Source organism: Rhinolophus hipposideros, assembly GCF_964194185.1.
Source record: "Rhinolophus hipposideros genome assembly, chromosome: 15".
In the NCBI taxonomy this organism is placed as follows: domain Eukaryota; kingdom Metazoa; phylum Chordata; class Mammalia; order Chiroptera; family Rhinolophidae; genus Rhinolophus; species Rhinolophus hipposideros.
The window spans coordinates 24164909-24189468 of record NC_138061.1 but is presented as its reverse complement, the minus strand read 5'-3'; the positions used below and the strand labels follow the sequence as shown (position 1 = coordinate 24189468).

The following is a 24560-nucleotide window of genomic DNA, read 5'->3' as shown; positions in this document are numbered from 1 at the left end:
GTAGCCCTCAGGCCAGAGCAGCCACCTTTCGGCCTTCCCTCTACCCCCGCCTCCTCTGATACACTGACTACTATAAAGAACATCGTGCTGCAAGAGCCTGAGAACAGCTCTCAGATTTTGTTTTGCCTCCACCGACTAAGTGGAACAGATGGTAGAGTTCAGCTGTGGGGAGCCAAGAGGATCCAGGTGAGGGGCCACTCACCATGCCTGGGGAGGGAGCCAGCTGCCCTTTCCTCTCCAGCATCTTGAGCTTTGAGCCCACAGCATCAACCTGGGACACGACTCCTTCTAGGACAGTCTCCAGCTGCAGAACTCTCTTTGTGAGCCTGTGTAGGATTTGAGAGAGATCGAGGGAGCAGAAATATGTGTCTAGGGAGCTGGGTGTCTATAGGGGGAAGGGGGACAGAACAATGTGTGTCTGGATAGGAGCAAGGAAGGTAAGCTGAGCCTTGTAGGGAGAATTAAACGGGGACAGAGGTTCTCCCTGGGCTAGGACAGGGGATTCAAAGGTTGGGGAAAGAAGCTCAAGGTAGGATATTATAAAGACAGTCAGCCCTGGGCCCCTGACTGCACATACGTGTAGAATTCTTCTCCTGAAACCCAGCCACTGGCTCTGGCAGCCTCTGGATGCAACTCGCCTGGTGGATTCCTCACAACAGACCGACCCAAGTTCTCAATCTCAGTGTTGAGGGCCACCTGATCGGGAAGTCAGAGGTCAGAGAGGAGAAGATGACTCAGGGAAGCCATCAGTTCCTGTTCCATCACCTGTTCTAATGGGGTCTCAGGACCAGGCTGTGGGCTCCAGTTCTTGCTATTCCCCTTCCCTCTCAAAACTCTGGAGATAATGGGATCAGTGATAGTGCTGACACAAAGCTGGCCCAACCTCTGGGAGGGAATCACCACCCAAAGAAACAAGACAGAACTCCTGGAGGCCTTGACTGATGTGTTCAATAAAAGCCAACTCAGTTTGGGAGAGGAGGGACAGTACCCAAATTCCTCGCATTGCCCCTCCTGCCCTTGACTTTTTTGGTCTACACTAGATAGGAATGAAGCAGGCATAATAGGGGCAGCTGAGGATCAGAGTTTGAAAATCCCAAGGAGAAGGCAAGTCCTCAGGAGGAACTGTCAGATTCTGGGGCAATTGGTCTTTGCCCCCTAAGACTGTGTTTCTCAACCTTGCTATGCATTGGAATCACCTGGGGAGTTTTAAAAAGTACTGACGTCTGGGCCCCCCAACTCCCCCCACCCAAAAGATTCTGGTCGAGGGTACGTGGTCTGACTATGAGGATCTTTAAAAGTTCCAGGGTATTCTAATACGTAGCAACTTGAGAAACATTATTCTAGAGCGCTCTTTCCTGCCCATCTATCAGAGGGTTTTCAGTTTGTGTTTGTGTTCTCGGCATGTTGACAGGGAAGGGAAGGGAAGCAATTTCCTTACACTACCTCTCCAGCAACCAGCTGGGCTCACCCTCTCCTCCTTCAGGTCCTGTCGCATTTGTTCCTGCTCCTTCTCATCCAGGACGCAATTCCCATCTTGGTCAAACTTGGTGAAGGCAGCTGTGAGCTCAGTGATCTCATGCTCTGTATGCCCCAGTCTGAGGAGAACAGGATAATGAAATGACTTCTGATATGCCATTGCTGTGATCTCTCGATTATGGACTCCCCACTCTTTTTGCCAGACTCTTGCAAGACCCTTTCACTCTGGAGAAGAGGGGGACCACATGGGAAAGCCAGGATTTCCAAGGTTTAGCAATTTTATCCCAAAGAACTCTCTTTGCCTCTAAATAACCTGTCCCCCACCACCCTCAGCTTCCGCTTTATGCCCTACCCCTGAAATCCATCCTCTATAATGCAACTAGAGTTGATTAAACTTTCTAAAGTGCAGGTCTAAATATACCCTTTCCCTGCTTAAAAACCCTTCTGGCCACCCTACTCTTTGGTAGAGCCATGGTGTTTGAGGCTTTTCCAATATGACACTTGCCCATTTCTCTGGCCTCATCTCTTGCTATGCCTCACCTTTCATTGGATACCTTAGCAATGATCAATTACTCATTACTCTGTGCCTGGCCTACAGCTGGTACTCACAATACATATGTTCAGTGTTTGTTAATATGTTTACTGGGAAGAAGGGAGAGAATGGCTAAAGGAATAGACCAGTACTTGTGGGGGAAAATAGAACCAAGATCAGAGTTTTGTCGGCATAAGGGATGTATACAATGATTAGGGAATTATATTGTTACTTTAGTCCTAAGAGTTGGTTCAATAAGGTCCAGATACAGAACATAGTCAGAGACCTTTAAACCAAGGGCACAATTCTGAAGGTCAGGATCAGAGACCTATAGGCCAAAGTCAAAGGCCAATTAGTCAAGGTCAGAGGTCCATAGGCCAAGATCAGAGGCTTATAGACTAAGCATGTATGGCTGAGGGTCAAAGATTTATAATGAATGTTCGAGAAAATTGGATTCCTGATTGCTCACTCCTTCAAGGTGTTGGTGAAATCCTCAAACTGGATCTCCTGCTCCCCACCCTGCAGGACCTTCTGCACATCCGAAACCTGCTCCTTCCTCAGACGCAGCCTCAGTAGGGTCTTGTTGTAGCTCTAGAAGAGGAAAGTAAACAAGCACCAGTTCCTACATCATCCCTTGCTCCCACCCCCACTGACAAGATGCCAGGCTTCCAGGGATAAATCTAAGGCACACAAGAGCACAGACCTCTATGCAGAGGTGCAGCTCAAGGAATTAAGTAGTTACTTGTTTCAGGAGGTCAGAAAGCTGCAGCTCATCCTTCTGTCCAGCCAACTCTTCCTTGACCTCTGAATATGTGTCATTGATGATGGCCAGGAACATGTTCTGAAGGATAAGGCAGGGACACAGGTCCTCACCCCCAAGCCCACTAACAGCATTGAGCCCTCTGACCCTAGGAATGTCCTAGACACGTGTTGTAAAGGGGCCGATGCTTTCAACCTCGGCTCGGCAGCCCACTAACCCCTGCATCTCAGGGTCCCCAGGGGCTTTCAGCACAGTGCTTTTAGGGATAGAGCACACTCCCTCATAAACCTGGTGTCCTCACTCAATGGCTGCAGTAAACTGACCAGAAAGACACTCCAGCATGCCACAGAACCCCGCCATATAAGGGCCCATGAAGCACTGAAGTCAGAGACTTTTCAAGGCGAGAATATAATTGTGCTCTCTTTATCATCTACCCTCTATCCATATCTGTATCCCCATCCAATGATCAAATAAAGAAACCTGCTGGCTTTGTTAACAAATATCAAACCCAGATTTCTCCGGTTGTCACGGAGAGAGAACAAATACAAAGCAGTGGTAGTAGAAATAGCTGAGATCCCCAGAAAAAGGGGGTCTTGGAGAATAGGCATAGAAGCTTCCAGGTGCATCCACTTCTCCTGAGGCATTTTTATCTCCGGTTCCATCCTTGGAGGATAAGGGTTTGCATTTAGTGAGGGAGACTGCAGATTCCTTACACTGTGCAAATGAGCTGACTGCTGACCACACCGACCAACCACCTTAGCCAGCTCTCAGAAGATCCCTCCTCACAGACTCCCTATTCTTGATTTGAGAAACCCATAATAATCCTGAGTGCAGAACATGGAGGGGTATCAAAACTCCACCCTGCAGACCCTCTACACCTCTTGCCCTCAGGTTCCCAAATCCCCACCTCTCACAAGGACCCTCACCAGTAGCACAAAGAAGACGAAGAAGACGTAGGTGACAAAGTAGGCAGGTCCCAGGATGCGGTTGGCATTGTCAATAGCATTGTAATCAAAGTCCCCAAGGATGATCCGGAACTGAGTGAAACTGAGAGACCAGGGACTGGGCTTCACCCAGAGCCTAACCATAACGCGGACTCCAGTCCCCTGCCATCCCACTTTCCTAACGGCTGCTCTTCCACGAGTTCACAGACCCCACCCTGCACCTCCGACCCAATCTGAGAGAGACTGTGAGGTGCACAGATACTTGAGCACATGCGCCAGGGCCTCCAGAGACTCTCACAGATGCTTTAAGCACAGACATGCCCACACGCATATTCCCAGCTTCCCCAAGAATACATCCACCCACAGAGCTGGAGGGTGAGGGGCCAAGGAGGAGTGAAGGGGGCAGGACACACACATGCACTTGATGAAAGTGCTAAAGTTTTCCACTTGGGTCCCGAACAGCAGGTAGCCGAGCTGGGCGTAGGCGAAAAAAACGATGAAGAACATAACAGCGAAGCCCAGGATGTCCTTGGCGCAGCGGGCCAGTGTGGAGGAGAGCTGGGTCATGGTTTTGTTGAAGCTGATGTACTTGAATATCTGCAAGGACCATGTTGAACCAAGCAATTAAGGAAGAAAAGAGAAAAGCTTTGAACAGTCCACTCTGGGGGACTACGGGGGCCACAGGAATAGCCGAACCAGACAAGGAAAATGAGACGAGCATTGAGGAAGGGAGCATTGAGCGCCCTGAGGCAGGACTGAAGAGAGGAGTCCCACAGTACCTTGATCCAGGCAAAGAAGAGGTTGACAGCGTTCATGTTGTTGTACTGTGTCTGCCAGAAGGCGAGGAACTCGAAGTCAGCGTACATGTTTGGCTGCTGCAGGAGATTCCCCATCAGCCGATTCACCTCGAGAGTTCGGAATATGTGGAAGCCCACAGCCACAATGGAGAGCTGTCATCGCAAGTTGGGGGTGTCAGAAGTTGAGGGGATCTCAAGGGAAGTTCAACAATGAAGTCCCAGAGGTAAGTAAGACAGGTGGGGAGAAAAAAACCCTCCGCTGCTGAGTTGTTGGCTATCTCAGGTTCAAATGGAACTGGACAGGATGAGTGGCCAGTTCTTAAAGCCCAAGAGAAGGCTCGGGCCAGTGTAAAAAAATTACAACCCATGTGGGTTGTAAAAGGCCATAGAGAACTGGAGCTAAGTGACTTTATTTCCCCCGCCACTTCCCAGCCTTGGTCAGGAAATTAATGTGTCCTGTTAACAGGAAGGAGACAAAGAGAGAATACTTTAATAGAAAAGGCAGGAGTTTTAATGGGACAGGTCATAAAGGCAAGAGACAGAAGAGGAACACCAGATCGAATGCATAAAGAAAGAGCAGGGCCTGCAGCAAGACTGGAGGGAGAGGGGGTGTGGCCTTCCCAGGGCTGAGCCAGGGGCGCATCAGCCTCTGGCGTCGGGAGCTGTTATCCAGGCATTTGACCAGAAGTCCTAAAGAGGACATGGGACTTCAACAGGAAGAACTCGGAGCCCCTACCAGGGTGGAGGCTCCTTCTCCCAATGTGTCCCAAGTCCAAGATATTTGTCCCTCACCAAGATGACCACCAGGTCCAGAATATTCCAGATGCTGCTGAGGTAGCGAAGCCGGTGGACGTGCAGCTCCAGGATCTCCTCCACCACATAGTAGAAGATGAAGATGCAGAAGAGGACCTCACAGCCAACGATAAAGAAGTCCCAGTTGCTGACGTAGCGGATCAGCTTAACTGTGCGGATTTGCCAGGATGGGATGGCACCTCCGGTAGCAGGAAACTCCACCACCAGCCTGTGGGAGGAGGGGGAGAGGTCCGGGGAGGCTGGGCTGGCACAGTTCCTCCCATCCCCATCCCCACCCCCACCACAGGGTACATGTTTAGGGAAGGGTCTCAAGCAGAGAAAAAAGGAACCAGGAACCACAGGTGGAGGGATGTCGTAGGGAAAGAGGACCCACCTCAGAACACAGAAAAGATTGATGTTGGCATTGTAGACTGAGAAGTCGATGAAGACCACCCGAGTGCCCCTGTCGAGCCACAGGCCCTCCTGAAGGTCCCGGAGTGCCTCTGCACTGCCCTGTCGGGATCCCGGCAGGTCCAGGTAGTAGCCACCTCCGCTGTAGCTTGTGAGCTGACCCCAGTGAGAGGAGCCCCCCAGCTCATCCTGGGAGTGGTATGTCCACCTGCCAAGAAAGAAGCCATCTGATCAGAGGTCTGACCCAAAGGAAAGCTGATCTCCCAAGGCAATGGCAATACTTAATGATTGCCTGGGCTTTACAGTTTCACATAGATTATATATGCATATCATACATATGTGTATTTCTCAGATATTATCTTGTCTGATACTAACAACTGTTTGAGAACTGAGGGTAAACATTATCTACATTTTGCAAGTGAGAAAACTAAGACTCAGAGATGTCTGAGATTATTTGGCTACTTGGTGGCAAAACTGAAACTCAAATATAAATTTCCTTTCACCTCCCTGGTGGTCTAGTGGTTAGGATTCAGCGCTCTCAAATGTAAATCTCCTAATTTTTCACGATGTCACCCAACACTATGAATGACAAACCCAAGCCCCACTTTTGACCCCAGCCGGGGTAGTTCCAATAAGGGGAACGCCTGTCCCATACAATCCAGTAAAACCCCTTTCTGCTCCTATGGTTGTGCACCCCATGATTCTTTATTCTGTCCACAAACATTCCCCCCTTGGAACCTTATTTCCCCCCCTTCTTTTCAGTCCTATTCATCCTTTCCCCACTCTCTTCCCTAATTCCTCGTCCATACTCAGTTCCAAAGGTCAGACTCTTCCAACCATGACTCACGTGGCAGAGCCAATGCTTTATCCATTCTCCATGGCCCCAAGGGACTTCTGGGCAAGAAAGGATGCTTTCTCTGGCAGAAGTGCCACTAGGGCAAAGGTGGCCATGACCTGTGTGTAAACACGTCCAGAGGCTATGGCTCTATCTGCTAATGCACCTTCTTTGTTCCTGAGTGATTCAGACCAAGGTCTCCCAACAATCACAGTTAGGACTCAGAGAGATGCCCCCACCCCATTTCCCCTGAGTACCCCCAAGGCTTTACCTCTACCTCTCCCCTTAAGGCTCAGTGGACGTGGTTCCTAAACCTTGGTGGGATGGTGTCAGGTTCAGAGGGGCAAGCCCTCTGACACTGGTGGGGGGACTCACTCACGCTGTGCCATTGAGGGGCCCAAAGGGGAGCTGCTCTTCCTTGTCTGGAGAGTAGACGTCATAGCAGCTCGAAATGTCCTCGCGGAAGTCCTCATGCACCACACAGGAGTCATTGCGGACCCTCAGCTGCCGCAGCCTCGGAACCCCCAGAAGCAGGTTCTCATAGTAGATGAAGGAGTGGGAGCCACGGCCCAGGCTCTGGTTGTTGTACCATTTGGTCCAATACAAACTGTCCAGTAATGGGCCCTGGGCAAACTAGACCACAAGCTGAGTTGGGCCTAACTCAGCCTCACGCCGATCCCTACCCTCAGAATGACTTTTACCCTCACTCCCTGACACCACAGCTTATCTCCAGTCTGTTTCTGTTGGACTCCTCAGCTAATACATGAACCTTGACCAGATCTTGACCTGATCTGGGTTTCCTCTTTATTTAAAGTGCATTTAGAAGTTCAGCCTTACCTCTGACTCCCAATACTAGTCTTAACTACTGGCTTGATTCCCTGATCTCTCACCCACCTCCACCTTACCTCTAGGCTGACCCATTAATTCTTGCCTGACCCTTTGACTCATCCTGTTCCTGGAATGGCCTGGTCTTTGCATATGGCCTGATCCACTGTCTGATATCCCTGAACCCTGGCCTGTGGCCTCAGCCTTCAGGCTATTGGGGGGGGGGTGGATAGAAGTGATATCATACTCACATCCCAGAAGTCCACCATGCTGCTGATGGCCTGGAAGGAGACTCCGGTGTCTGACGGGGTATGTAAGAAGAGCTCAGACATCACTTTGGTATAGTAATAGGCACTGGAGCTTGTCATTCCATAGGTCACTAAAAACCAACCCAAAAGGCTGTGTCCTGCTCACTGTTCCCATCTCCATTCTCCAGAAAAAATAAACAAACAAACAAAAAACACCCCAGGAAATCCCATTGCTGTGGGGCCAAACTTGCTACCTAGATAGAAGCTCATCAAACCCACCCCCTAGAACTGGCTGGGGAGGCTGATGGTGGCATTGGGGAAACCAGGGAGTACATGAAGGAAGACTTGTTGCTACAAGATCACCCCACCTCTTCCCTGCCACACTCACCTTAGAAGGACTGAATACCACTCAGTAATTGTGTCTTGACATTGTCATTCTGAAAATTCACTTTCCTGAACCAGCTTAACTTCCGACTTCTCACTCTCCAGAGTCAAGAAATTTCCACCTTCTGCATCAGGTAGTGCTTCCTTGTATTTGTCTTATATTTATGCCCCTGGGAAAGTGCCTCCAAATTCTAGAGGACTCTAAGGCCTTGGCCAAACACCTTACAATGGAGATGTGGTCTCGTGGACCCCAGAGTCACTAACTCTGCAGCTGTGGGAGGAGGAGGTAGGCATGGTAACTCTGGCCCCGGTACATCCTGACGGGAACAGTGGTCTCCTGAGAGAAACACCCCCACAACAAAAAGACTTGGCCCTTGCCCTGAAGAACTGGGTCTCCCTCAACTACCCTAACACCCAGTCTAAAGCAGAACTGTCAGCGTTTTCTGGTTAAAAGGCAGGATTTGAAGAGTATGAGCCATTTACTTTACAGATTGTCCTTCAACATAGATTTATCTGACGTTTCCTCATGCTTAAATTCAGGTTATGCATTTTGGCAAGGAATACCAAAGGCATATATTATCTAATGTTACCTTTGATCCCTGTTAAGGTGGTGTCTTCCAGCTTTCTTCAATGTAAACTTATTATTTTCCTCTTTGTAATTAATACATATTTTGTGGGGAAATACTTTGAGACTATGCAAATATCCTGCTACTAGTTTTAGCATCTATTGATGACTTTTGCCTGATTATTACTATTATGGTTGCCAAGTTGTGATTTTCTCATTCTATCATCCTTTCTGCATTTATTAGTTGGCACTCTCTTCAGGAAAAGCTTTCGCTTCTTTCTCATTTATTTATTCACTTGTGTATGTCAGTATAAACGCATGGATTCTTGTTTTTTCTTATAGTTTATAATTTGTTAATATTATGATTTATTTTGTTACTCAACATTTTATCTAAATCATTAAAGACAAGAAAGACTAAAGAATTGTTCTAGATTAAAAGAGATTAAAAGAGGGCCAGCCAGGGGGCTCAGGCGGTTAGAGCTCCATGCTCCTAACTCCAAAGGCTGCCAGTTCGATTCCCACATGGGCCAGGGGGCTCTCAACCACAAGGTTGCCAGTTCAACTCCTTGAGTCCTGCTAGGGATGGTGGGCAGCGCCCCCTGCAACTAGAAATGGCAATTGGACCTGGAGCTGAGCTGCGTCCTCCTCAACTAAGATTGAAAGGACAAAACTTGACTTGGAATAAAGGCCTGGAAGTACACACTGTTCCCCAATAAAGTCCTGTTCCCCTTCCCCAATAAAATCTTTAAAAAAAACACACAGAAAATTGGGACTCCAGTGAGTTTATAAAAACAGAGAGAGAGAGAGAGAGAGATTAAAGAAACATGAAAACTAAATGCAATATGTACATTTAATTGGGATTATATCCTGGACCATAATATTTTTCTTTTACTATAAAAGCTATTAGTGGAATAATGAGTGAAATTATAATAAGCTCTGTTCATTAGATAAAGTACTGGAACAATGATGATTTTCTGACTTTGATAAGAGAATGTCCTTGTTTTTAGAAAATACACATTAAAGTATTTAGGAGTAATAGGGCATTATGTCTGCAATTTACTCTCAAACAGTGTGTGTGTGTGTGTGTGTGTGTGTGTGTGTGTGTCTGTGTCTGTGTCTGTGTGTCTGTGTGTGTAGAAAGAAAGAGAGAAAGAGGGAAAGTTAGAGAGAAAGAGAGGGAGAGAGAGGGTGAGAGAGAGGGAGAATAATGAAGGAAAAGCAAGTATGGTAAAATGTTTATATTTGGGAAATCTGGATGAATGTTTATAAGAATTCTTTGTATTACTCTTGCAACTTTTCTGTAAGTCTGTATTTACATCAAAAAAGTTTAAGTAGGGTTTCTCAGCCTCTTATGATCAACTCCCTTTAAGAATGTTCCTTTTCAAATCTTGGGCCATATTTTCTCCCACCACCCCATCTGGAAAAGAAATGGCTTGGGTGGACTGGAGCTCATCCATACTCATGGAGGGAAGAGGGGCTAATATGGTCCCAGATTACACACAAGTAACATCATACTTTTCCAGGGGGAAAATTAACAAGGAAGGAAGCATTATTATTTCACATTCCCTCATTCCACTCTATTAAGTCCAAGAAACGACTTTACTTTTCTCTAACTCAAATCTGTGATTATCTGACCTTAATATTTGGAGTACTCAGACTCAACTTTTCTGCATCTGAAAAATGGGCTGGAAATCAAACATCTGTCTGCTAAGAGCCCATCACACAGAACTAATGGTCAGTGTCGTGCGGGGGACCCTGCTCGCTACACCATGTGTCGTGTAGCGTGGCAGGCGGGGTCTCAGCTCCCACTCCCCACATAAAAACGCAGGACATGGTGAGGCCAAAAAGGAACACCCACGGAGCCATAGATGGTGGAGTCATATCACTATAGTCCCACTGGAGGCTGGATTGGAGACACAGGAAGCAGGAGCCACACTGTTCTCAACCCTCACTGCTCCGCTTGCAGGTTCAGCCACCATCTTCTTGCTAGCCCCCATTTTCTGTCAGCGTAGCCACGGCAGTTATATTAGTGGCCAATGGCTCACTGGTTACAGCTGACGGCCAACTAGCCACAGCTGATGGCCATCCAATCACAGTTGATGGCCATTTACTACCTGAGCCAGCACCTTTCTATGTGAGACTGAGAGCCTGGAAACTGCTCTCCTGGCTCTGTCCCCACAATCAGTGAGCTGAACCTCTCTTCATGAGATGGGCTGATTAAATGCTTACATCTTCTGCATGGCCACTAGGTGGTACTCATTGCTGCATCTTTTTCTCTTCTCTAATTCTCCAATTCTAAGTTACTGCTCAGAATGAACATTCCTCTGAATTGGCTGCCAACCCTTTATGGAGGCATAACATCTCTGATTACCGTGTTTCCTTGAAAATAAGACCTAATCAGAAAATAAGCCCTGGCATTATTTTTCAGGATGACATCCCCAAAACATAAGCTCTAATGCGTCTTTTGGAGCAAAACTTAATGTAAGACCCGGTCTTCTTTTCGGGGAAACACGGTAGTATCCAAGACAGTAAAGACTATGTATTCTGAGAAAAATGGTTTCACCGGGTCAAATGCCCAGTGACTCAGAACACCTATTATATGCCCTATGCTAAGTGTTCTATATGCCTACTTCACTTAATCTTACAACAACCCTATGTATTAGATGTTCTTTTATCCCCATTTTTCCAGTCTCAAGGAACTAAAGCAACTTGTCCAAGGTAAATAACTAATGGAGCCAGGATTCAAAAGCAAATCTGTCTGCCTCCATGGTAAATTAACTTTGTTGTTTCCAAGGACAGAACTATATCTAAAGGGTAGCAGTTACAGGAGGAAAAGTCCCCAAAATGCAGGACTTCCTAACTACTAGTGCTCTCAATTATGAAATGGAGCACTTCACAAATATCCATTTCACCTCTGAGAATGTCAGCAAAGGACTAAAGGTCACATGGAGGGGGTCCTGCAATTGGCAGTGGGTGGCGTTCTGGCTCCTTCCTTGAAGATCCAGTGAAGGAGTGGAAGTTCTATGTTTTGCAAAAAAATGACACTGGACCATAGAATGGGTGGGAGCTAGGAGTCAGAATTTGAGTCAGTATATCAAATGTCAGTGTATCAGTACATTACATACTACCTTTTTATGTAGTGAGGGCCTCATTCCAGGAAATTTTCAGACACTGGACAATAACTGCATGAGAATGCTATGAAGGGGATTTATAGACAAGGTTGATTGGTTTCTTCCAACACAGAGTTTCTGATTTTTCTTTTCTCTTGGACAGAAATTAAGTTCTTTTAGACATACTACATCATGCCTTTTGACCTTGGCCTGAGATCAAATTCACAGTTGCTGAATAATAACAATAACCACCATTAATTGACACATTATTCACTGGGCTTTGCCTACTTTGTCTCCCATTATCCTGAAAAAAGTCTCATAAAATAGGAACTACCATTTGCATTTTATGAGATCCAAAATGTTATTAAATAACTTGTCCAAAGATCAGATGGCCAGCAAGTAGAACTTGGCTTCAAGCTCAAGTCTGCCTTACTCCAAAGAGCATGAATTTGGCCACCGCTCTACACTAAATTAATATATCTCACGAACACTCAGAATCCTTCTGTTTAGGGTCTCTCACTCTCCTTCCAAAATCAATCCAAATAGTTAGGATTATGCAAGTTTATAAGACGTCCTTATGAGAAAACTCTATTTGAAGAGTTTACTATCTGAGTCAGGAGGTGAATTGCAAAAGTACTTGGTAGCCTCAAAAATCACCACCTTAAAAGAAGCTTCAAATTTCTTCATTCTGGTTTAAACGGATAATTGTACAAAAATCTGTTTCGAGACTCATATTCTGACATAGATGAGTCCCAACGATGGAAAAAGAATCACATGCACAAAAATGTGACCTGGGTTATTTATAATATCAAAGAATTGCAAATAATCTAAATGATTAAGTAAATTATGATATCATTGAGACTTAATGGACTGATACAGCGACTGAAATGGTAATAAAAAAGTGCAAAAGTGCACAGTTCTGTATCACATCATCTATAAATCACATTGTGTGCACACCTGAAATCTATGTAACTTTACTAACAATTGTCACCCCAATAAACTTTAATTGAAAAAAAAGTGCAAAAGTGTTTCCACCCTATCATTACAATGAAATACTTTTTTAAATGCCAAGAATGTAAAAACTTGAAAGAAAAATTAACTTTTTAAATAATGAGGAGTATAATAGGTAGATTTTATTTCTCTTCATTTCCGTGGAGTTCAATTAACTCCACATCTAATAATAATACATATAAAACAATCAAATCATTAACAAAAAAATCTTTCTACCTATTTGTTTCCAAGTTACAGGCTGAAATTTCCAGGTGCTGGATACCGTACTGGACTTTGTGACTGCCTCCCTAAGATCCTCTCTTGGTTAATACCATGACTTTATTTCAGGTGTCACACCTGTATGGATCATCTCACATATAAGTTGCTAGAAGCTGAATCCAACCCTGGCTCAAGGACTTGACAGGAAGTTTAATCCTAAGCTTACCCACACATGCCCCTCCCTTGGCACTATTACAGGTTGAGGGATGAGCATGTAACCCACTTCAAACCAAGGAGTCACGAAGAGAGATTTCTGGAACTTTTAGGACCTTTTATCTCATACTAGATATGAATGAGAAAGCCCAAGGGAATTAGCCCTAGGATGAAAGTGATTGTGCAGCTGGCAGAACTGGCGACAGAAACAGACGGGTCTTTGACGATATCATGAAGCCAGTGGATTGATCCACCCAGAACCCTAACCTACTTTGACTCTCATTACCTAGACAATAAATCCCATTATAGTGTAAGCCTGTTTTCACTGGGTTTTACTTCATTGTAACGTGGCCCTTAGTTATATGGACACTATGACATTTTCAAAAATATTGCATTATTTCTGAGGAAAAGGGAGCTAGAAAAGCTTCTGCTCCTGTCTGAATCTCTAGAGGGCAGTGGGTGACTTTATCTGTACCAAGTTCACATTAATTAAAATACATTATTACCCTATATTAAAGGGGGCTTGCTGACCAAGCCAACTGATGATGATGTTATAGGAACATACCTACCATTAATTCCTAAAGGCCCGCCAAGCTTTATTTGTGGGTAAAGCAGGTCTCTAGAATATAATGAAAATGTATATAAGCACACACACACACACACACACACATATACATATTGCAGCTATTATATATATATATGTGTATATGTATATGTTTATAAACATTTGCATGTGTATGTGTGCACATGTGCACATACATACATACATACATACACACACACATATCCTGACTCCTAAAAATTGCCCTTATAAAATGAGTATTTAATATGGATTTTAAGGGAGTCAGATATAAGAAATAATCAAAAGAAAAGTAGTTTTAATTTTTAACACAGCTTTTATCATTATGATTTTCCATGTCTCTTATATAAAATCCAACAGAGCTAATTTTTCCCAAAGTTAGCATCTCCTTACTAACGGGTATGCTTTTTCTTTTCTTTCTTTCTTTTTTTTTTTTTTTTTGTCACCCTGGTATGCTTTTTCTTACTCAATAAGAACTACGCAATCCGTGTTTTATTCTTTGCTTTGACTGCCAGGAACCTCAGGCTTTGTTACCATTTGCAATACTTTTGTTTATCTTAAGTTTTCTGGCATAAGTTACCATCCTCCCCTATCTTTTCCCACTTCACTTCCTAAGTCTTTTGATTGTAGTTCTAATGGGCTACATTTTGTTGTAGCTGTGCTTTAAAATGTAAATTGGCTCAGATCCCTTTTAGACATAGGTGGGGCATACACATATTGTTATTAAAGAAGTATGACTGTAATAATTATTATTAGTCATCATCATAATGAGCTTGGATAATAACTTGATTCTATCCATTCCAATGTTTACAGTAGAGATTGAATATTCTTGTCCTCTCTTTTGAACTTCTGGAAGACCTTCCCAGCTCAAAGCAATAAGAAGTCAGCAGTTGCTTTATGCATCTCCTTTCCCAGGTGATTGCCTTATAGGCCATCATATGCCACTTGAGCCCCTTCCCTAGCCTTAATTATTATTTAATAAACACAGCTATTCTTTTCTAACAGTACTCTCCTTGGACAGGAATGAGATCCCTTCTCTCAACTAATTGACAAAGAACCTTAAAGAGCTGGGGTGCTTCTGCCAGCAAGTGTATAATTCCTTTATGTGTCTGCACTATTCCTCTGTTGGAAACTCTGTGTCTTCAACTTTTTGCCACTCAAAAGTCAATTGCTCCCTCCTAAGCTGGACAGCTCTGAGGAAAAGCACTGAGGATGCTTCTCTGGAAACCTGGGGGTCCCTTCAACCCCCAGTCCCCATCCTGACAGTCATTATGTGGATAGAACTTCCACTGTTCCACCAGTCCTCCGACTGTTGAGGAGTTGGAAGTTTCCTGTGCTTTACCAATTCTATAAATTTGCCCTGTAGCTCCTCTGCTGGCCTCTTCCTGAGCTTCTCTTACCAGCTGCCTTGCTGAGAAGCTCTCTGAAATATCTTTACCTATTTCTTAGCACATGATCCAGTTTGGCTTTTGTCATATAAATAATCTGGGGAAGAAGGGACGTTTTATGGATATCTCTAGAAGGTGATTATACTTTCTAGTGAAATAAAATACAATGCCCTGAAACTATCCCTTCTTATGACTCCCCAGCAGCCTCCGACAATAGTTCCACAATAGCTTAGCTAAACACTGTAATACCGACTCCTGGTGGAAAAGAATCAGGTCTCATCAATTTCCCTGATGATTTTGTGTGACAGAGGTTATAAGTGCCTTGATTTCTCTGGGTTCCATTAATTGTTGCTGCTTCCATTCCAAACTATGGACAAGATTTCTTATCCCCCTATCTGGCATAGACTACTAGTTATTCCCCAATACCTTTCTTCCTCTTTTTACACAATAATAGTGGGGACAGAGCCAGGAGTGCACTTTCCAGGTTCTCAGCATCACGTGGAAAGGTGCTGGCTCACAGGTAGTAAATGGCCATCAACTGATTGGATGGCCATCAGCTGTGGCTAGTTGGCCGTCAGCTGTAACCAGTGAGCCATTGGCCACTAATATAACTGCTATGGCCACGCTAGCAGAAAATGGGGGCTAGCAAGAAGATGGTGGCTGAGCTAGCAAGCGTGGATTGCAGTTAGCAAGGTGGATTGCAGCTAGCAAGTGATGTTGGATGCCAGAGAGAAGTGGAAGGCAGGTTGCAGATTGTGTGGCTCCTGCTTTCTGTGTCTCCAATCCAGCCACCAGCGAGAATATAGTGGTATGACTCCCTTATCTATGGCTCCGTGGGTATTCCTTTTTGACCTCACCATGTCCTGCATTCTTATGTGGGAGTGGGACTAGAGACCCCGCATGAATCCCTGCATGACAATAATGTAATTACCTATGGGCACATGTCTACCCAACTAAAACCACATTACCCAGCCTCCTTTGCAGCTAGGTATGGTGACTACTTGAGTAAATTCTGGCCAATGGAATACAAATGGAGTGATATGCTTCCACTTTCAACTTTTGGCTCATGTCCTTAAAAGGAAGGAACATGCTTTCCCTTTCTACTTTCTTACTTCCTGCTAGCTGGAGTACAGACATAAGAGCAGGAACTGGATCATGAGATAGAAGCCATATGTTGAGGTAGAAACAAAACAGAAACAGATATATAGATACAGAGAACAAACTAATGGTTGCAGAGGGGAGGGAGGTTAGGGAGATGGGTGAAAAAGGTGAAAGGATTAAGAAATACAAATTGGTAGTTAAAAAATAGTCTCAGAAAAAAAAAAAGTCTCAGAAACGTAAAGTACAGCATAGAGAATATAGTCAGTAATATTGCAACAACCATGTATAGTGCCAGGTTGGTACTAGACTAATAGAGGGGATCACATTATATAAAAATGTCTAACAACTATGCTGTACACCTGAAACTAATATAAAATAATATTGAATGTCAACTGTAATTGAAAAAAATACTTTTATAAATAAATAAATAAAATATATAAATATATAAAAAATCTAAAAATATATAAATAAATAAAAAGAAGAAGCCATACGTTAAGCAATAAGATAGAAGGAGCCTGTTTGTGGAGACCTATATTAGACTAGGTCTTCTTATACCTTGAATTGTTATGCAAGAGAGAAATAAAATTCTATCTTATTTAAGCCACTGTTATTGCAGCTAAATCAATATCCCAACTGCAGCATTTCATATGAATACATCCATGTCAGATGGATACTCTGTAAAAGGAACTTTTCTAAGAAAATTAAAATAGGCATAGAGGGTGATAAAAGATTTAAAACCAACAAACCGATAGCACAAAATTCCTGTCTTAAGAAAAGTACAACCTAATTGCAGATCTCTTGGTTAAAACATTTACTGGGCACACAGAACTCTTTTTCCTTTTCTTAGTAGGAAGTCCCTATTAAATAATTATTTTGTTGTTGTTCTTCCTGGTGGGCAATCCCTCCTTCCAATCTCTTTTTTTGTTCTCTATCCCATCCATACATTCTGATTACTGTTATTGGGTCATTTAAATTTGGATTCCAAATACCTCATGTTTCTTAAGATGGACAGTAAGCAGAAGAAAGTTGGGACCTGGAAAGGAGGAAAGGGTTAAATCCTCAGTGTATTCCCTGGAGGATTATAGAAAAACCAGTGCATTTCACATCAGTGTATCTACAGAGAATACAGCCGAGAGAACTATATCGCTCACAGCTGCCTTGATAACTAAGTCTATGAACATTCTCAAGCCATTTAGGACTTAGGTTCAGAAGATTATAAAGTTCTAGAGAACCTATGACTATATGTGGCCAGTTTCTTCTTAGGAAATTAGATTCAAGGCCAAAGAGTTTTGAATTGTTTCTGAAGGGAATTCAATCAGGCTGAAGGTGATCCTTCTGAGAAATAGAAAATGAACCTAAGACTTGATCAGTGATCTCCCTAAATTTTCTGGTAGCTCTGCAATCTTAGGAGAGGAGCAATAAAAAGACCTATAAACATTTATCCATGCTGAATCAAATGTAACAAGATTATCTCAGGTGATGAAATACTGAAATCAGGTAACTGTACGATTAGCGATGGGACTAGCAAACAGGCCATAAGGACACACTTGTGATTAGCTGCTGGAACTCCTCTGTTACATTCAATTTCTAGTGCAGATGCAAGGGAGAGCAAAGCTATTGATGCCTGTAAATTTACTATAAACTTCGCTGATGGTGTATAAATTATTACAGTTTCAGAACTGCTTGTCGAGTTTATTAAGACAGCATTCAAACCAGTAGGTCAAAAGTCCTGAGGAAGATGGAGAGTCTTCTTCAAAGCTAACCTAGAAAAAAAAATACTGCCCCCAAACAACATAGTTCTTTTGTTGTCCAGAAACCTCAGAAACCTCAAGGCATAGCATGAACTTAAGCCAATGTCCTAAGAGATACATAAGACATATATAGCTGTGGTCTCTAAGAAAAAGGGCACACTGTTTCAAGAAAGCTGAAGACGCTAACTGGAATATAACATAAAAGACCTGCTTTAGTATGGGAGTTTTTCTGGCTGATGAGTCAGACAGAGATGGTTCTACACTATTGTCATAGAAAGTTACAGAAGAAGACTGTGTGCTCTTATTTGTTTCCTTGAACGATTTTGCCTGAGATGTACCAGAGACTGATCATCTTGGAAAAACGAAGGCCATGGAGAGTGGGCATAGACCCGAGGTTTAAAGATTTTTGCTGCCTATATCAAGCTGCACCAAAGAGATTTTTAATACTAGCAACTGAAGAAGTATTAGAAGAGGAGCCCTTGATGTTAAAGAGCACCATGGCTAGAGTCCTTGAAAATGTGGACCCAGGAAAGATGGGAAACCAGGCAAGACAGACCTAAAACTATATATATATATATATATATATATATATATAATTGGGAATATATAAAAATAAATATATAAATATATAAAAATAAATATATAAATATATAAAAATAAATATATAAATATATATATATATATATATACACACACACATGTATATCCAATTATGATTCCACCATTTCATGCAGTGTCTTAACAAATGATCAGAAAATGGTGACTAAAGAGTAGAGTTGGCAATGAGTGATTTCGCTATATAGAAGCCCTGGACTTTACCTGTAATTTTGTAACTCAAGGCACATGCATCAAAGATTATGTGAAGATTATAGAATAATGAATACCATGACCAAGCCATATGTTCATCCAATGCCAAAAACGGATACTCTCTGGAGTTACAGGGTCTGTTAAGAGTAGCCTCATCCATGATTGGCTCATGAGATACTGCAAGATGAAGACAAGCCAGGAAGAGAGCTTTGGTCACTGCAGATAAATGTGTCACCTTCTTTACTATAGGGCATGCTCACTCAGTACACAACAGGACGCTCTCAGGTTCTATGTAAAGAAAAGAAAGTTTAAGTAATTAATATATTGATTGATTTTTAAATAATTTAAATAGAAACAATGTCTTTGCCACTTTGAAGGGCATGAACTCCTTGAAACACATTATCAAATTTTCCCTGGGGTTCAAGAACCCAAAGTAGAAAATGTTTCCTTGGAATTCCCAGCAGAGAGACCCCTGTAAAAAGTCTCAAGAAGCCATAGGCTATGTCAGGGACAGGAGGACAGGGAAAGGTTATGGACAGTGGACCAGAGAGGAAAGAAAAGGAGTCCAAAGTGGTGGGCAGATGTAGGTGAGAAGTAAAGTGGATTAGTGAGGAGAGGCAGACCGGGACACAGAAAGAGCCAGCAAGACACATTGTTCTTGATCCTGGCCTTTGCTGGCAGTTCCTTGCAGCTATTTTGAAGTATGAGTTATTTCCCACAAAGTGCATCAAGACACCCTCCCACACTGACATTATGCATTGGCCATTAACAGCTTAGGAGAGCCTCCCACACTGGTTTTGTCACCATCAGCAAACATTTCACCTCATAGACAGCATTCATGTGACATACACAGCCTTCTAGTGTAAACCAACCAAAGCCTCTTCTCTAAAATTCATATGTATTTATATGTGCCTAGAAAAGGGCTGAAATGATATACACCATAGTATTAACAGTGGTTAATAACAGTGACCTTTATCATACTCCAGATTATTTGGCTTTTGTTTTTTTAACAAGGACCGTGTAGTAGTTAAAATTTTAATAAAAATATTCCCAGGGTTTGGGGGGAATGGGGTAGAATTCTTTTACAATAGAATGAGGAGAAATACTGTTTTACATTTTTCTCTCATACTTGACCTTTGAGACTCTGACTATGGCAAAGCCCTGAGGAATGCTAACCCCTCCAACCTCTGCCTTCTCCAGGCTAAGAGCCAATAACGTAAAATAAATAAGCAAGCTAATGGCAATGACTTTAGGCCTCCCTGGCAATGACTTTGGGCTTCTTTATACTGAATGGTCATCTGCCTCTGGGATCTGCAAGAGCTCCCTGGTCTCCCTGACCATTTTGTCCCCCATATTTTGCCTTGGTTCCAGGGCACCATTCTACCACAGCATTCGTCACTGTTGGTTTACATGTCGGCCTCCTTTGCAACTTGAAGACAGAGGATGTGTCTCCTGTACTTCAAAGCCTTAAACATTTGGCCTAGGGCCCGACACATAGTAGGACTTCATCAATATTTGAATGAATGACTGTGTGAATCCACAGAATCTTCTCCTTAGTTTGAATCTTTTGCTAATAAGCTCTTATTGTCTCATCTATCCTTTTCCTCCATGCTGCAAAATAATCTAATTTGGCCAGCTCAGACTCATTCTTGAAGCCAGTGGTTCTCAAACATTTTGTTCTCAGGACCCCTTTGTAACTCTTAAAAATTATTGAGGACTCCAAAAAGCTTTTGTTTATTTGTGCTGTATCTATCAATAATTACCTTATAGAACTTAAAACTGGGGAAAAACTTAAATACCATGTTTCTCCGAAAATAAGACCTAGCCAGACAATCAGCTCTAATGCGTCTTTTGGAGCAAAACTTAATATAAAACCTCGTCTTATTTTACTATAAGACCCGGTCTTATATACTGTAATATAATATAAGACCTGGTCTTATTTTACTATAAGTAAAATAAAGGTCTTATATACTATAGTGTAATATAAGACCGGGTCTTATATTAATTTTTGCTCCAAAAGATGCATTAGAGCTGGTTGTCCATCTAGGTCTTATTTTCAGGGAAACGGTATTTATTAGTTCATTGATTTAACAATACTAATGATAACAAATCTAATACATGTAAACATAAATAACATTTCAACAAAAAATCGACTATATTTTCTAAAACAAAGAAAAACAATTTAGTGAGAAAAGTGGCATTGTTTCACATTTTTGCAAGTCTCTTTAATGTCTGGCTTAATAGAAGACAGCTGGGTTTTCATATCTGCTTCAGCATTGAATCTGTTGCAATGTGTTATTTTGGTTGAAGTATATGAAGAAAATATGACCTGTCACAGTATGTAGTTGGGTAAGGGCAGACCTCAGAAACTCCCTGAAAGGGTCTCAGGAAGCTCCAGGGACCCTTAGAGCTCACCTTTGAGAACCATTGCCCTATGCCTTATTTCCGTGACTGGAAAACTCCACCCAGTCCTGAGGATCTGCCTGAACTTAAAACTCTAGGCTTCCTACTGCCACCACCAATAGCATAAAGAGATTATTATCAATATTATTATATTCTCTTACCTGTCTAGCACATTTCATCATGTTCCAAGAGCTTTCCCATGCAAAGTCTCCCAGTCGCCTGTCAGATATGGCCTAATTATTTCACCTTACCCACGAGCAGTTTCCCATGAATCATGAAGTTCAGAGGTTATTTGATTTGCTCAGGGTCATTCAGGTGGCAAGAGGCAGAGTCAGTACTCAGATTCATGCCTTATGAATATGTGTTCTTTCTCTGGCCACATACACTGGCAGTGCCTTAGCCTGATCTCATCTACAAAACTCTAGACGATCTAGATTTCATCAGTGAGCTCAGTTTGCTCTTCCGTACTTGATTAAAGCAGAGTTCTTGGTAACAACTCTTTCTCTGATCTCAAGACCTGGCACCCCCAGAGACAGGGGGTGAGGGTGGGTGGGTGAAACACTGAAGGCGGTCAAACAGTACACACTTCCAGTTATAGTATAAAAAAGTCCTGGGGATGTGATGTACAGCATGGTAACTATACGTAACGACACTGTCTTGTAGATTTGAAAGTTGCTAAGAGAGTAAATCTTAAAAGTTCTCATAAAAAGAAAAAAAATTGTAACTACGTATGCTAAGGGATGTTAACTTATCGCTGTAATCATTTTCAATATATGCATATATGAAATCACGTGGGACACCTAAAGTTAATACAATCTTCTATGTCAATTATATCTCAATAAAAAAGAATGACATCTTCTTCCTGATCTCCTGATCTTACTTCAACCTCTCCTGTGAATGCAAGATTCCACCAATCTATAGACAAAACCTTAAAATCACTAAAAGAAAGCAGAGTGAACAGAGGCAGGCATTTCCTTACAACCAGTGATGGATAAAGAGCATCCAGTTGATATTAATTGGCATGTAGACACAAGTCACCAAAGGTCAAGGGTCTCTGCCCTCCTCGCCAACTCCATGATGACCAAACTCAGCCCTGTCCTGGCTCAGAGCGGCTCCTCTATAGGGCCAGTCCCAGGTGCACCTTTGAGATAACAATACTGTCTCCTAAAACAAACAGCCATTGTTTTCACACAAAGACCTTCAATGTTTCCTCCATCAACAAAAGGCTACAGCCATCCTGCCAAGCAGACAAAGGGCTGGAAGCCCTTTCATAAATATCATGATGGTGACAGGGGAGGGGTGGAGGCAGGATCATTCTCCAGCATGTTCTCTGCCTAGGAAGAGGAACAACTCCACCCATCAGGGACCATTATGATTTACTGATCATTCCTCAACTATTCATAATGACAATAATAACAGCTTCCTAATCTATGGCACAGAAATAATGATATCTATCCCTTACAGGATTGCTGTCAGCATCAAATGAGATAACAGGTGTAAAAGCTCTTTGTAAGGCTTAAAGGATTGTACAACTGATACAGTTATTATGAGAAGATGGATGGTTCACCCACATTGCCTGCATTAAAAAGATAGCTCTGTTTTAGCCAGGTGAGACTCCAAATAGCCCTGGTGTCTCGGTCTACCCAGTTCCTAGAATAAAGCATAAGGGAGAAAAAATGTGATCACTATAAATGGTTGACCACTATAGTTTACTAGGGCCCATCTCAGGCTAAATTTCTGTGCAAGTGATATCTAAATTTGTTGGCTGTTCTTTTCAGCCCCAGGAACCCCGAAGATGGTGACTGGTCCCATCTTAGTGTCTAATGCTCCAAACTTCATCACACAACCACTTTGTTGCCCCTCTTAAAACATATCTTTCTTATGCAATTTACAAAAAAATAAATATATAAAAATTACATAAAACATGAGAAATGTGTCCATCCTCGCTAGTGATTAAGACAAATTAAGGAAAATTGTACCACTTCATGCCTATTTAATAATATTATAAATGCGAATATCCAGTGTTGGTAAGGTTGTGACAAAATTGGTGTGATCTTACAGTACTAGCTGCATAATAAATTGGATAGCTTACAGAGGCAAATTAACAACACATAGAAAGTACTGAGAAGATATTCCTGTCTTTTGGCCTAGTAATCTCTCTCCATGGAAATTCCCAAGGAAATAACTCAACAAAAGTGGGGAAAAAAGCAACAAGGATAGATAGCTATAATAGGCAAATACTGAAATAACATAACATGAGATAAATGGTTTAGTTAATTGTGGTGTGACTGTAATCATTAAAATGAAAATATAAAAACTACTTACAAATATGAGGAAATGTTTATGATATAATTGTAAGTGAAAGTGTACAATATAATACAACTAGGTAAAATATGTAAATATGTAGATAAGGACTGGTAATGTGAAAAAATGAAAATATCTTTGGTGCTGTGGTGGTGAATTATGGGTGAATTATATTTCAAGATGTTCTTTATTGTTTTTATATCATCTTTTAAATACAGCAACACAAAGAAAGAAGAGTAATCAGCTGGTAGATTTCTCTCAAGATTCTGCTTCTACTAGGGTAGGACAAGGAGTTATCCTTGCTAAGATGTTGAAGGATGTTAATAAATTAATGTGTAACACATCTGTATGCAGACTGGCTGTAGTAAACTCTAGCAGATGAAAGCCTCAGAATTTGAGTCCAGGCAACAGTCACTGAATTGGATTCCTACTTCTGCCACTTACTTGCTGTGTGGCCTTGGACAAGCTATACGTTATATATAAACCTTTCCTGATCTGTAAAATGGGAGGCCAGAAGACCTCAGTTTATCACAACCACCATCATTATTATTAACAGCACAAACAACAAACATTTATTGAATATCTTTCGATGTGAGTTCTTCTGAGGGAAAATGCCTTAATTTAAAGGTCTAATGTCAGAAGTGGATGCTGCTCAAATAACACTATCCCTGTATAGGGAGCTAAGCACAAACCTTGGAAGATATTTTCTTAATAGAATTTACTTTTGAGAGCAGTTTTAGGTTCAAAGCAAAATTGAGTGGAAGGTACAGAGAGTTCCCTATCTACCTCTTTCCCCTCTATATGTGCAGCCTCTTTCACTATCAAAATCCTGCGCCAGAGTGCTACATTTGGTACAATTGATGAACCTACACTGACACATCTTAATGTTCACTCTTAATGTCGCACATGCTATGGGTTTTGACAAAAGTCTGACATGTATCCATCATTATAGTGTCACAAGTAGTTTCATCGCCCTAAGAATCCTGTGTTCCCCCTATTCGTCCCCTTCTCCCCTTGACCCCTGGCGATGGCTGCTCCTTTCACTATCTCCAGTTCTGCCTTTTCCAGAATGTCCTATAGTTAGAATCATACAGTATGTAGCCTTTTCAGATTGGCTTCTTTCTT

The 24560-nt window shown here is 42.5% G+C and overlaps 1 protein-coding gene across 9 annotated transcripts in view; it reads right to left on the bottom strand.

Moving 5' to 3' along the window:
* Positions 1 to 24560, bottom strand: part of PKD2L1 (polycystin 2 like 1, transient receptor potential cation channel) — a 144009-nt gene that overhangs the window by 1025 nt on the left and 118424 nt on the right. For all 9 annotated transcript variants that reach the window (XM_081073794.1, XM_081073800.1, XM_081073795.1 and 6 more), the window contains 12 exons: positions 7624 to 7751; positions 6927 to 7180; positions 5696 to 5920; positions 5302 to 5530; positions 4492 to 4662; positions 4128 to 4309; positions 3695 to 3815; positions 2751 to 2849; positions 2478 to 2599; positions 1469 to 1595; positions 578 to 696; positions 203 to 326 (listed from right to left, as the gene is read on the bottom strand). In XM_081073794.1, coding sequence (XP_080929920.1) covers positions 203 to 326; positions 578 to 696; positions 1469 to 1595; positions 2478 to 2599; positions 2751 to 2849; positions 3695 to 3815; positions 4128 to 4309; positions 4492 to 4662; positions 5302 to 5530; positions 5696 to 5920; positions 6927 to 7180; positions 7624 to 7751 — 1901 coding nt within the window. The remainder of the gene's footprint in view (positions 1 to 202; positions 327 to 577; positions 697 to 1468; positions 1596 to 2477; positions 2600 to 2750; positions 2850 to 3694; positions 3816 to 4127; positions 4310 to 4491; positions 4663 to 5301; positions 5531 to 5695; positions 5921 to 6926; positions 7181 to 7623; positions 7752 to 24560) is intronic.